General features: G+C 39.5%; 1 protein-coding gene across 1 annotated transcript in view; it reads left to right on the forward strand.

The window, feature by feature from the left end:
• LOC108572488 (5-hydroxytryptamine receptor 2A) overlaps nt 1–15,040 on the forward strand; it is a 62,748-nt gene that overhangs the window by 15,182 nt on the left and 32,526 nt on the right. Inside the window, exon 2 of the mRNA XM_017934736.1 lies at nt 13,647–13,879. Within this exon, the coding sequence (XP_017790225.1) occupies nt 13,647–13,879 (233 nt within the window). The remainder of the gene's footprint in view (nt 1–13,646; nt 13,880–15,040) is intronic.

The raw sequence follows: 15,040 nt of genomic DNA on the forward strand, positions 1-15,040 counted from the left end.
CGAGATTGCCCGGCCTCAAACAGCGCCGCTGCTCGACAGTTTTTCACGCCAAGTTTCCGGCTATCCGCCGCATAGTTCGAGTCTTCAGCCCAATGATTTTCATCTGTTCTCTTGTCTAAGGAAGAGTGTACTATTTGTATCTTTGCAGCTTTTAAACACGAAAATTGTTTATGTTTGTAAATCAGTAAATCATTATTTTCAGACAAAGTCATCTCTGTATTAGTATTTCTTTTCGTTTCTAAACTCAAAATTGAATTAACTGCATAGTTGAAACAGCACGTCACATTATTTCATATAATATGAATTTTGCTTGGCAAGTTGCATTTCGTCAATCATATGCTACAATGCAACATTCCAAAATTAAAAAGAAAATGTTTATTCTTCTCTTACAATTATGAAATATAACTTTCGATAATGTTCTCATAGGTTTTTTGTTTTCTCAACGAATTAAAATATCACCTACGCGAGGTATAAATTTCGCCCGCGATTTTACACAGAAAAATATGAAAATCGCTCGCGGCTGAAAAGTTAAAGTACACTGAAAAAGGCAAAAACACCATAAAATACGTTTGTACCTATAAGATCCAAGTTTTTCCAATATATTTGAATCCGTTCACACATGATTCGTATTTCTATTATATTTCATTTCTATTTTAACGCAACGTAAACTTTCACTTCATCTTTCATTTACAATTTGTCCCACTTCTTCGTTCATAAACCCTTCTTCCCGGGGCTTGCACGAAAAATATCCTCTTCGACGAATATATTCCGGCAATCACAATTTATAATGCACCGTAGACGAAACTCAGGGTAAAATTCGACAATCGCTTTTCCCAACGTCCTCTGTCGAGCTTTTCCCCTCTACAACTGCGGCAAATCCATCTCCATTCCGACAACGCGGTTCCCAAGCGCTAAGTACAAAGTTTTCGTCGCAAGTTTCACCGAGCTTTCGAAGCTGTTGTCGGCCAGTTTGCAAGCACAAGCCACTTTATGGAACCGTTGGCGCAGGTGTTGATTCGTCTGTTGCTTCGCCGCAATTTTTCTTGTTTGCCATGACGAGAACCGAGATTTCCTCGCAGCTGCGTGAAATAGATGCGTAAAGGACGTTCGCAATGATTGACAATAAAATAATAAAGGTGTACAGGAATATGGAGAGACGAAAGTGAAGAAATTTGTCGAATTTATGAAATAATTGTTGCTCAAAGTAGTCAATACACGAAAGATTGAAAAATAGAAGAAACTCGATAATTAAATACGACTCGATGATTCAATGACATTAGACCGAGTTCAGTTATCAAAATTTAAATCAATCGTGTACATTTTCTCTTTCATTTCTTGCATTTTCATGCCTTAAAATTATTACCTTCTAGGATAACAGATCTTTGCGATTTTTCTAGAATATAAATATCATTCTCTCCTTTATGGAAATGACACACATGTTACCATTATTCAAGTCCATTGTCCGGTCGCGCAGCCCACCGGCCAGTAACATATCATAAATTAATAAACAGTCCTTCCCAGCCGTCTTCCTATCCCCTAACAAATTCCTTCCCTATCCCTGGTCATGTTTCCTATCCCTTTCCGGGTTTTCCCCAAATTATTTCAACTTTTGCCCACCACCTTCACCCTCACGTTCTCCTTCCACTAGTTTCCTAATGTCCAATCACACCTCCGCATTTTTCGAGACCTTCTTTTCCACCACCTTCAACGTCCAACCAATCAGAACATACACCGACCACGCACCACCACAAATAAGTGAGTTGAAAAATATTTTGACAGAGAGAAACCTCTTATTCACCATCACCACACCAACTACTAGAATTTCGCCCTTCCGGGATTAACACATCGGGAGCGCAACGATACTGAGTTCGAGCTGAAACCAGTCTCGTTCACGAGTCGAGCATCGTACATGGTTATGATAATAATAGTATCTAATAATAATGTTAATAATATTATAATTGTTAGGTTTCATCAGGCAAAGGTTTATGGCACGATCGCACCTACAGGCTGTTTTTGAGATTAGGATTTACTTTACTATTTTATGCTTTAACGTCCATCCTAGCGAAGGCCGGTAGAATCACTTAATTAGAGTTTTTTGCCGTTTGTGCCTTTCGCGCTCAATAGCTTAAGAACATGCCATAAACCACGGGTTTTCCTAAGGGTACAATTGTCTGTAACGGTCCGCTGGCCGATGAGTCACCCGGAGGAATTTCCCGAATTATTATAAACATTTGGTTACCCCTTGGGATCTTCTCCCACTCCACCAGGGTAAAGCGCGCTAAGGGCGCACTGGAAGGAGTTGGCGAGAAAATTAGGCACGTTGATTGGCGATGAATACTAGAAAATATTCACCAATCAGCGTATTTTTCAAGAACCACCGCTCTCGAGGGCGAAGACGAGCTCTCGAGAAGGAAGAATCATTACAACCATCAGAGCAAAAACATCTATCAGTCAAACTAGTCACTTAGTTTTACATACAATAAAAATTACACAAAGTTAGAAAGGCAACACGCATTTGTCCATTTTTAATCAGTCGGCTCAGTGCGACAGCACACACGGGCTACATTAATACAACTTCCGTATCCTACGTATCACTATTACGTTCTATTTCCGTATTTAGCCGTCATTTTTACGGTTTACCACACGCTAATCCTGGAAAATGTACAATTTAAAATGGACAGTGACGTGGTCGACTTTAAATAACTGCAGGCTGGTTTAACCTCAATTAGTAGAATTTAATTAATGACTCATCAACTGAACGCACTCCCAGAAACTTGCAGAACTTCATCCCGCCAAGTTCTATAGAATTTTCAATAATCTCTGATTAAAGGGCGCAGCCGTTCAGGTATGCTGAACTACGTGTACAATCGAAAGCATGCCTCAAGTTTTCTCGGAAATTTACGAAGTAACTGGTTGAGTAAAGCAGTTTAAACGTACGATGCGGAAGATATTATAGCTTCTTTACACACATTGTCGGCGTTTTATTGATAAAACACGCCAAGTCTATATGTGGTCTTTTCATAAATTCAACTTAAAGCTTTCGTTTCACTGTGACACAGGTCTAGAATAAATAATTTAGCAAAAGAAAAGTCCTTTATTTATTATATTGTGACTTTTAGTGTGCGTAAAGGAGTAATTTTTATATGAAATTTCGAAACACAAATTTTCGCCTAAAATTTTCATCGCACGAAATGAAATTCTGTAATTTAATATTCAGCTGCGTAATGAAATCTATAGGAGATAAATTAGAAGTAAGGCGAACTTGATAGAAACAGTTTTGAGCACAGAATTAAGCTTAACTATTAAAGAAATTTATTTGAAATATGAAAAGAAAAGCTCAACAAGTATTTTGGCGCGAAAATTCAAAAAATTCAAAAAGTAGAGTCAATCACTTTGGCCTGTGAAGGACTCGTATAATTTCTCGTGTAAAGTACCAAAAGAGATGATCCGGTTAAATCAAACACAACTGATACCTTAGTAATCTTTAACATTTCTTCAATTGAACGTACACTAAGAAGAGACTGTCTTATCCAAACCGAACATTTTACTCACCTTTATTCACTTCGATGTGTACTTCAATTTGGAAGAGAATGAAGGAATGAGCAACAAGCCGAACGCATTTAGTCAGCGTACGGTTGACGAAACAAAGCGTATTCGGTGATTTATAACGTTGGCTGGACGTCCATTTGGCAATCTATTTCTGGATTTGCCAGGACAAATATCTCGTCGGGCAATAACCGCACGGGATTGCCAGCATTCAGAACTACAGGGACATTCTAACAGCCTCTGAGGTATCGGAATCGATACGTTCAACTGTATTTTTGTGCCACCGAATCGCTACTTTGAACGTCCAAGTTCGTTTTTTTTTTTCGTTTCTGCCAGACGAAACGAGTTCGAGAGAATTGGAGAAGGGATTCCGGAGGATTATTCTATCACGAGTATTAGTATTCCTCGAGTAAACAAAAACACAATTCTGTTCCTTGGCAATTTATCGATACTAACGTCGATAGAAACTGTGCAAGTGAGAAATGGTTACCAATACACGTTTCTCCTTTGAATTCTTAGACGCAAGGTGGAATTACCGAATTATTTTCCAAATTAGTAAATCTTTCTTACGCTCGAACGTAAAAAGGTAAGATACGTTTGTAGTTAAAGCACTTTTTAGAGTAAAACTCGCGCGAGAAGTGCTCGAGAGTATACTTTTACTCTTGACAAGTTTTCCAGTGTCTATCCGAGAGTAAAAATTCTCGAAACTGGTTTCAGATGGACATATACTTGAAAGTAACTCGCGCTAGTTTCTCTCGAATCGACACTTAGCTTTCTGCTTCGTGGAAGAGGTATAGCGAGGTCGTAAATCACGATGTTAAGCGAAATACATTTTTTTTTTACATGGGGGAAATCTTCGAAAGGTAGTTGGACTCCCTGGTGAAGGAGACGGGGCAGTGTAGGATTCTTACCCGCTAAAATTCCCATGGCTGCCCTTGTCGAGCGCGCGTTGGGGGAATCTCAGGTACTGGGACCTCCCGCGCCTGGCCTTTCGACAGGGAGAGGCTGATTAGAAGTCTCTCCCTTGTCTCTTGACATTTGACAGGGAAGCAGCCTTCCCATCTTCATTGTTTTCTACGTTCTTAAATTCAACAGAGATAACTGTTTGACGAACGGAGAAAGAACCTCGTTGGAAAACTCCAGAAAATGAATTAGTGTGAATTATTACGAATGAATGAATTACAATGAGTTATGCACAACGCTACTATAGCAATCTGTAATGTCATGCACTCGTTCTAATCGTTCTACCGACCTAATGCAATAATAAGACAGAGATAAATTTGCAATTTTCGATTCTCGCAAATACCTTGTATGCTAATTTCCATGGAGATTGAAATGGCTTGAACGAAAGATCCATAATATATGAGTATTGACTTAATTTTCATTTATAATTTCGTATCTGTTATTTCGAGAAATGTTTCTACATACAAACGATGTTAAGCGACAGTCGGAATTGTTTAAATAGCGTCGCGTGCACGAGATCCCATGAGTTTCCGAAGCATCACGCAGCAAGTAATTCTTTTCGTAGAAATCGCGCGGCGGTAGTTAGGCGATATGATCACGGGTACACTTTCTGCGCTAATCGTATCGCATCGAGACTGCACGACGTTGGTGAATGCAGGCTCACCGAATTCATATGGATTTGACCGCGGATTCGATCAGTTATCTGATTAAGGCCGGCCATGCATTCAATTGGTGATGCTCATGCGGTTGGTGAAAACGTGGTTCACGATCAAACCATTGCTTTTAAAATACTACCGTCTTATTGTCTTTCTTCTGAATGTGTCTTTTCACTTCGCCGAGTCACTTTGTGTCCGCGGACGAGATATCTCGGGATGCTTTGGAGGAGATATCTGGTGACGTTTTGGAGGAGATATCTCGCGATGTAATGTCCACGCGACGCTTTGGAAGAGATATCTTTCAACGCTGGGGACGAGATATCTCGCAATGCTTTGCAGAAGATATTTTGTGACGCTTTGAACGAGATATTTCGCGAGGTTTTGGAGGAGATATCTTACAACGCTTGGGACGCGATATTTCGCGACGCTTTGGACGAGATATCTCGCGAAGCTTTGGAGAAGATATCTCGCGAAGTTTGAGATGAGATATTTTGCGACGCTTTGAAGGAAATATCTTACAACGCTTGGGACGCGATATCTCGCGACGCTTTGGACAAGATATCTCACAACGCTTGGAACGAGATATCTCGCGACACTTTGGAGGAGATATCTCGCGATGCAATGTCCACGCGACGCTTTGGAAGAGATATCTTTCAACGCTGGGGACGAGATATCTCGCAATGCTTTGCAGAAGATATTTTGTGACGCTTTGAACGAGATATTTCGCGAGGTTTTGGAGGAGATATCTTACAACGCTTGGGACGCGATATCTCGCGACGCTTTGGACGAGATATCTCGCGACGCTTTGGAGAAGATATCTCGCGAAGTTTGAGATGAGATATTTTGCGAAGCTTTGGAGAAGATATCTCGCGACGTTTGAGATGAGATATTTTGCGACGCTTTGAAGGAGATATCTTGCGACGCTTGGGACGCGATATCTCGCGACGCAATGTCCACGCGACACTTTGGACGAGATATCTCGCGAGGCTTTGGAGAAGATATTTTCCGACAATTTGGACGAGAATTTCGCGACTCTGGACGGGATATCTCACAACGCTTGGGACGAGATATCTCGCGACACTTTGGAGGAGATATCTCGCGTCCTAGCATAATTTAAATCGGTGATTATCAATATATCCCGTGTCATTCGAAGAAAATAAAAATATTTATTCACAATTGTCTATTTCAAACACTTGTTCTCTCAAAAACACTTTCGACTTGTGGTTTTGTGGCTTCGGCTACATACATGGGCTCGCGGCTTCTGGCAACATGGTGGTAAAATTGTCGTGCCTGTGACGCGTTACCGCGATTCAACGAAAACGTGATGCGATTGTTAACAATACACACAACTGTTGACGGCTCGTTATGCACACTAATAAAATAGTGAACTCGCGGTCGTAGTTGTAATGTGAAATCATCGATGGAACTTCGACGCATCACCGACTATACTCGACAGTCTATTTAAATATACGAACGTTTATGTAGATTCTGAATACAATTATTCTCCATGAAGAAATTGAAATTATTTCGTTGGTATTTGAAATTCCAAGAATACTTTAATAATACTCCGTCAAAATATTAAATATACTTTCTCTAAATAAGCCAAACAAGTGTTCCCTTTTCAAACTTCAATTTCCACTGAAAACCCTTGCTATATACTTCCCCATCAAATTCTTCCTCCATCGTCAAGAACACTTACTAAAATCTCCCTTTTTCACCTTTGAAAACTGCCTTCTCCGACATAACTATCTATCTCAATCTTTAATACCTCTATCACTTTCAACTTCGCACAAAGTAAGCACCGTTTATCGCCAACTTCTCGGGTCAATTGCAGAAATTTCAATTGGAATTTGAAAGCAAACCGAAGACTTTTCATATTGAATAAGGACGAGCGAAGAACGGAACCCACCTCGCCGAAGACAGAATTTCTCGGCCGGTTAAAAGTTAGCTCGGTTAATTTACTTGTCCCCACTTATTAGATTTCCTTCGATGACGAAACTTCCCGGCAGCTACAGCTGCGGCACTCTGGGAACGATGTTCTCCTGCTTCGTCGCGTTACAGCAACTTCTTAATAATGCAGCCGCGCCACGCTTCGAGCTGCCTGTTGCAATATGCAGCAGCCTACAGGAGCAACTGGAAAAGAAGGAAGAGAAGAACCAAAGTCACGGTCGTTCGTGAACATTTCGTTGCTCACTGTGAAAACATCATGCAAACTTTCTTCTTCTTCCACGGTTGCGAACAATTCTGAACTGTAAGAGCGCGAAGGTATGGAAATGTCCGACGCCATTTTGCTTCGAGTGCTGGAAAAAAATGTTCAATAACGCTGTTTTAATAAAGCGAATACAATTTTCGCGAGGAAGATTGGAATACTGTGAAATTTATGGCTGCACACGTTCTTTGTGCGAAAATATTCTTTTTTACTCCAGTATTTCTGTTTTGAATTTATTTATTTGCAATAGAATTTCTCTCTTATCAGGTGCTTTGCTTAGAATTTGTTTCTACTTTTGCCAGACATTTTATAACTAGCGTGATTTATGACTTATTTAGTAAAAGTGATTAGGTTGTTATGGACGAAATGACAGAGCTCTTAATAAAAATTTTTTAACATTTGTAATTTTAGCATTTTTAACATTTGAATTTTTTTAAAAATTCAAGTTTAGAAGCATAATTTGTTTTTTGGTTATCTGAAGGAGTTACCAGGCATTGCAAATCATCGAGACTTTTCGGAAAGTCCCTGCGAAACTAGCGCAACAACGTCCATTTTACATTATATTCTTGAATCTATGACGAGAAGTTTGCATTGCGGCAGTCTATAATTCACAAGAACAATTACCCTGAAAGACATAATACTTTAACTCACGCTATTACAATGACGTATAGCGTGCAAATTTCCTGTTCATATGTGTTTTTACGTCGTGATAAGACCAATATAACCAATGTAAATTAAAGTTTCGGCCACATATACCTTTACACACTTTCATCGATCGACAAATTATGAAATATAATTTAAATTTTATAGATATCCCCAACTAATTATACTTTCATCGTGATACAGTTCGTAGAAACTACCAAGTAGTAAATTATGCAGAGAAAATGTAACTAACACATATTCTAGCATAACAGATATTCTAGCATACCTGGATAAAAATTTAGGGTGCGGTTCTACAAACAGAAATAAGACGAAAACGAAGAATAAAAAGATTGCCTTCGAGGCTTCGTTTTCTAGATATCAACGTTTAAAAATATCCCCGCAACCGAGCAAACCTCCATACACCAACGAATATCGGGCACGCCGAGACACAGGGGATACAGTGATCCTCAATACCACCGACATATGGCCTGCACCTTACCTCGTACAAGTCATAGAGAAGAACACAGTGATATTTGGCGTCGTAAACGGCATTTCCGACTTCTACAGAACTACCGTTTGCCTTTACCACGTCACAGGTGCATGCCGGAAACTTCCACAAATATGTATTCCATTGTGTACTGCAAACACAATGTACACTATGTACACAACACACATAATCACTGTTCGCTATATTATTCACGTACACGAGCTCGCGCACGAAATGAAAAGCCAAGAAAAAGCAGAAAAACTAAATTAAACCCACGTTAAAGCCACGCTAAAGCGTAATAAACGAAATTTAACAAACTTATTACTTTACAATTACAAAGTAACGTATAACTAAAGCAAGGAGATTAAAATAAGTTCCGAGTTCGCTTATCACGTCGAGCAACTCTTCCAAAGTTTCGTTTTCGCTGTCGAAATGATTCTGTCCTTCCAAAGCTTCCAACGTTAACTACCTAAATTCTTTAGACGTATCTGACGAACACCGTGTCTACTTTCTTCGTTATCATACCTTTGCTTAAAAACTTACTGTCTCTCGCGAATATTACGCGTCTATCAGTCTTTCGATATCACAATAAAAAGAGTCGTGCCATTTAAATTCTTTATCTCCGTAGATCGGAAGTATTTTCCCGGTTGCATGGAAATACTGTGTAGCTCTGACTGAGAAAATCAGCTAGCGGAGGTTATCGTGGTTCGAGTACGTGCTGAGCCGCAACGTGAGGCCGTTATAAGGAGCCGGCACGTGAAAATAGCTTCACTACCAGGGGAAAATTGAACCTATAAGTTCCATCGCACCACTGCGCTCTTTTTACGGCACCCACCGATCCTAATTAAAGATGTATACCCCTGTCGTTGCGTGAAAACACTTTAACTATAACGTGAATTTCTTCCAGCTGGAATTATACGGGGTACTTAAATTTTCAAACGAGATTAAACTGTTCTTTTGGTTCTCCTAGATGCAAATTACAGCCGATTGCAATGTTCAATCGTTTAATTTCAATTTAAATTGCCGAGTTAGAATGAAAACGCTAGCCTGCTCGCGAGAATTGAAACGAGCTACCCGATATTGTTCAATTTAACCGAGCAAGGGTGTATCGCTCGGTTTTGTTCACCGTGTGTTCTGAGTACGTGAGAATGATGGGAGGAGAGAAGGGGAAAATAAGCGATGACTAGTGGTTTTTTATGCGTGGTAATTGTCGCAGTGTGATTACTGAGCGCGTTGTGAATGTGGAAGTGTTGCAAGAGTCGTATGTGAGCGTGGGTCTACCGAAGCAAGAGTGATGGTGAGTAATGCATACGTGGAGAATCGTAGTGTGTAAGGGAATATAGGAACTTTGAACCGTAAAGCAGTAAAACATTGAACCATACCTGGCATACATGGACAGAGCGAGAATATGGATGCGGTTTTCTCGTGGAATGAATGGGTCTCGGCAAATAGAATGATCGTTTTGCATATGCATGCGCTGGATGCGCAATGATATCGTGATCGATATGAAAAGCTGTTGTTGACGCACATGTTGCGGTAAGGAATGATCTCGTAGCGGTGAGGAATACGTGAATGACTTGAGAGAGAATGCACGGTTACACGGTGTGAGTGTGAACGAAGGGATGAATACGAATGATCTATTAGAGAGAGAGAGAGAGCGATGTCATAGATCCAGGTAGCGAATAGGAAGCGACTGAAAGAGATGAAGGTGGAGGGTGTGAGGCAGATCAGCTGGGTGGACGAATGAGTTGAAATGATATGAAAAGGAGCAGGAAGGCGAACAGCGAGGAAGTAGGTGAGAAAATGGCTGTATACAAAAGACAGCCGAGGGAGAGCGAATTTTCCAATTATCCTCTTTCATTCTCCATAGCGAAAGAGGATAATTGGAAAAGATTTGTGAACGATTCCCAGTTTCGTGTGTTCGTTCCGCGACGAGACCGCGAGTGGATATTTCCGCAAACGTGAGTAGCTTTAAGTGGGATCAGGTGAATGAGACAGTACTTATGTCTGATGAAGTTGCTTGAAAACACTCTACTTGAGTTGGAGTGAGTGTAGAAATGTTGAAAGAGCTATTCCAGAGTGGCTGAAGTGGAAGAAAGAGAGTGTAATTCTCCTATTGAAATTCCTAGAAAATGTGATATCAGTCCCTGTCTTACACACCAATTAGCCTAATTTCCGTGTGCTTGGGAAGACGATAGAAATGGTTAAACGTTCTGAGAGAAGGATAGTTGAAAGAATGCAGGAAATATCGTTCTTTTCAGATTGCTTAGATGCGTACGAGAGAGTGTGTTTACGGAAGTGAGTGTAAATATGTGCTTGCAATATTTGTAGATTTCAAAGGTACGTTTGATAATCCTAAACGAGTTCGTGTGTTTGAAAAATTGGGTCGTACGTATCAGCTACAAGAATGTTAGATCGTGGTATGTTTATTTTACTGAACAGAAAGCCTGTATGTCGATGTAACGTGGAAATCCTTCATTCCTGGTGGTCCACGTATAATTTGCATACAGAACCTCGTAATAGACGGTCTCCAGAGGAGGAATTACACAGTGTGAACACAAGTGTATGATGTACTTACGTGAACGATCTGTTATCGATTGTTCAGTGGGAGAATCGAGTGGAACTGGAGCGACATGGTATAAGAGTAAGAGGCTGTGAGTTCTTGAAAGGGAGTTGGTTCTATTCATACAAATACAACCTCTAACCCGAACCTAACTGCATCTAAAGCATGGGTCTCCTAGGTAGATTTACCGGCGGTGCATTCACCAGGGGAGCCCCCGGATGAAACGCACTGCTTGCTTCTTCTCTTACCTTTCTCGCTATCTATATCACTTCCTTCCTTCCACTACCCACCACCGCGGTACGAAGGATCTCTGCAGTTACTCACTGTCGGAATCACCGAGGATACCCTAAATCAACCGGGAAACTGTTTTTAAACTGAAATATCGTTCTTTTCTTCTTCCGTGTGTTCGTTAGCCGGCTGATCGTTAATTTTTAACTGGCTCTTTTTGGTTTAAACGCCGCTGCACCGAGAAGGTACTTGAACGTTAGAAATTCTGGGAGGACTAGGTGTGGTAAATTTAAAAAGAATTCTTGTGGAGAATGCGAAAACTTAAAAAAGCTCAAAAGAAGTCAAATTTGATGTGTAATTTTTTTTAATTATTATCTAATGGCCATTTTCTATATTAAACTGGCAATCACCTGTATTACTTTGGGCAAAATATGATCTTTATTTATTAACCGATCATTTGATCGGCCACGGGAAGATTAAGTATACATAAATGTTTAATACAAATAAGTAACGGTTTACTCTTAATTCAAATAAGTAACATAAATAAATTAAAATACAATACAATATAAATATTTCTACAATAAAGTTTTAAAGCAAAAATGAAATATAAATGCGAAAGTCTAAGTTTCAGAAGTATACAAGCCTTAGTATACAGGTTCGCTTATTCCTCGCAAATGAGTGTAAGGTATCTCGTGATTTAATCATCGAAACAGACCTTATTTCACCGAAAAGCAGCACAAAATCCCCAATCCAACGTGTTTGCAAGAATACCCGCTCACCCGTATGTAACAATTGCAAGTGGTTTCAAAGAAAAACCGCTGTAAAAGCGTTGCAAACGATCATTGAAACCGACCCGACGATTTCTCGTTCCCTGCTTCATTTATCGTTGACCTGTGCTCCTTTCACGTCGAGATCAGTTACGCGGCACGTGGAGGTAAAGTAGTTCGAAGAGCAGCGAGTAGTGTGAAAATGAAGTTAAGCGAAAAAATTGGGGAAAGTGGGAAAGGAGGGAAGGCAAAGTGTCAGCGACGGCTAACGATGCGCGCCGGGCGAGTTCGGAAATTCGATTTAGTGGAAACTCATGCTAACACGGAATGTGAAATCACATGTGCAAACGTGTAACGCGGTGAAATTCCGATCGATCTTCGAGCACAGGTTGCGCTTTTTGCGGTTTACATGTAACGAAACCCGCTGCCCGCCGGGCAATTTCGAATTTTCTAATTGCTCCCTAAATATTTCTCCGATTGCTCGAACACTGCTAACGAAACACTCACTTAGACAAAATCTCGGAACAAGTGTTTAAAGGCTTGGTCTCGTTAGACTCTGCGCTTTGAATTTGAACTCTCGATCGCGGCTCTTCGCCAAATTAATCTTGGGTAACTGATTTAATTACGGTAGAGCAAGTGGTTTCGACTGATAATACTATCGCGTTGTCTCGAACGATGGACGATGATGGACTAGCATCTAATTTCGTCTGGAATGTTAGACGTTTGCGGAAGATTGATTTGGACGGTTTTTCGTCAGCATAGAATTCTACCGTCGAACGACTGACTCTTCAGCAATCGCTATAAAGTACGGTAACGAAAGTCTGGACACATGGAGAAAGAGAATCCTAACTGTATTCGACTCATACTGTTCGTACTAATGGACATTCATATTTAAGGGGTGAAGTCACCCTCTAAATTTAGGCAGCGAAAACTCATTAATTCAAATAACTCCAGAAGGAATTGAGATAGAAAGAAATGGTAAATAAGAAAGTTATTTGTAATTTAATTTCTGATCTCATTATTGATATAACTGTATGTAAGATAGGGAAATGATAAACTATGCATTTGAGTTACTGCCAGTTGCAGAAATTAGGCGGAATATTTGAAACTTGGAAACTTCCAATCTAAATTTGATTAATTATTTAAATAAATGAAATTTAGAATGGACTTTCGTTTATCTTTCATTCCATGGAATATTTCTAAGTTTCAACCATAAATTCGTTCCACGTTATTACAAAAATATACATATTTTTTATAATTAATTTTCAATTTTTTCTATAATACATAATTTACATATTTAACTTCTGAATTTCTCTTAGGTCAATTAATTACTCGCACTACCAATTTCCTGCACAGGTGAATATTGAACGGTATTTCGCATTTCAACTCTTCGAACTGTGTAAAAGAAAAAATACAAAGGCACACGCCTAACGTAGTTTTGACATTCTCGAAATTTCGGCTGGCATAAATAACCAACGAAAAGATCCTCCCCTGTCCTTTATACGAACGAACTCATACTTGAAACACAATAATGGTATCACACACGTTGTCACATCTAATAGAGAAATATTCATTTTTATTTCAGGATACTTCCCCCTGCCGTCAGTTTACTGCCTCGTTTGGATCTGCCTGGACGTGTTATTTTGTACGGCGAGCATCATGCATTTGTGCACAATAAGCGTGGACCGGTACCTCAGTCTACGGTACCCCATGAAATTTGGTCGTAATAAAACCAGACGAAGAGTCACCCTGAAAATCATCTTCGTGTGGATTCTCAGCATCGCCATGAGCTTGCCGCTCAGTCTGATGTACTCGAAGGTGAGACACTTAACACGAAAACACCACGGCACACACCCTGTGTATTTTACTTTCGCGTCACGCGAAACCTCGGGGCCGGTAAATTCCGTTTGAACACGTTACTGAAAATTATACAGTACTTATTCGAACGTTCGTATCTTCTGAAAAATAAAAAAAAAAAAATAAAAGAAGGGAAGTAAAACACGAATATCGCGGTTTCCAACGATTTTCTGATACGAATCTTAGCTACCGAATCGGCGAAGCAATATCCTGAATAACGAACGTGTATTCGAGTCTGGATATTCTGTAAGAGTATGGGGATTTTTAGAGCGTAGCAATAAATTTTACAGGAAATTTACCGAAATGTTTATTTTATAGGAAGATCTGATAAATAAAGAATCTGTTCAAACACTCTTCATTCACACTTCTGTCACTCTGCTCCCAACATTTGCTTGAAAAATCCTATTCGTCCAATCCCATTATTATCATTTCCGTCTTAATTTGTGAAATATAACGAAAAAAATTAAAATGTTTCTTAAAATTCAGAAAACGAACTGTAACCCTTTATAACCATAACTGTTTGACACAGTTTACATTCTACACTCTAAGTGTAAGTATTTGCATATTGAATAATTGAAATGATCCAATCATGTGCTTTCAATTATTCAGTTATGCTTTTTGTAAATGAAAGCTAAAACACTGTTACGTTTTTCAGTAACAGAAAGGAAAGAATGTTAAATGTAAGAATGAAAAAAATTTAGATCTGCGTGTAAATAAGGAAATGATTGCAAATGCTTTTACCTACCAATACGTATAGCTCGTTTATCAAACGGCTGATAGGCTTTTCGTGTAGCACGAAACATACAGTTCTTTCTTCTCACTTGTATTTCCGACGTGTGCAAGTCGTAGAAATGAAATGTATGCAGAAACTGAATTCTTACAAGCGCCTTTAAAATCGAAGAAACAGAGAACTGATCTACATCGCCGGATTTTATTCTGGGATTTTTTTTGCGAGAAAAAGAGTTCAAGGATGGTAATTATTCTACGTTTAATTTTAGCCGTATCGTTGATAAATTTGATTTTTCAATTTAACCACATTGGGAATGTAGTATTTTTGTTACATTTTTATTTTGTAGTAACTCTGATGATTTTTCAGCGTCATTCGTATTTTCCAAGTGAGAA

Source organism: Habropoda laboriosa, unplaced genomic scaffold (assembly GCF_001263275.1).
Source record: "Habropoda laboriosa isolate 0110345459 unplaced genomic scaffold, ASM126327v1 scaffold65, whole genome shotgun sequence".
NCBI classification, from domain to species: Eukaryota; Metazoa; Arthropoda; class Insecta; order Hymenoptera; family Apidae; genus Habropoda; species Habropoda laboriosa.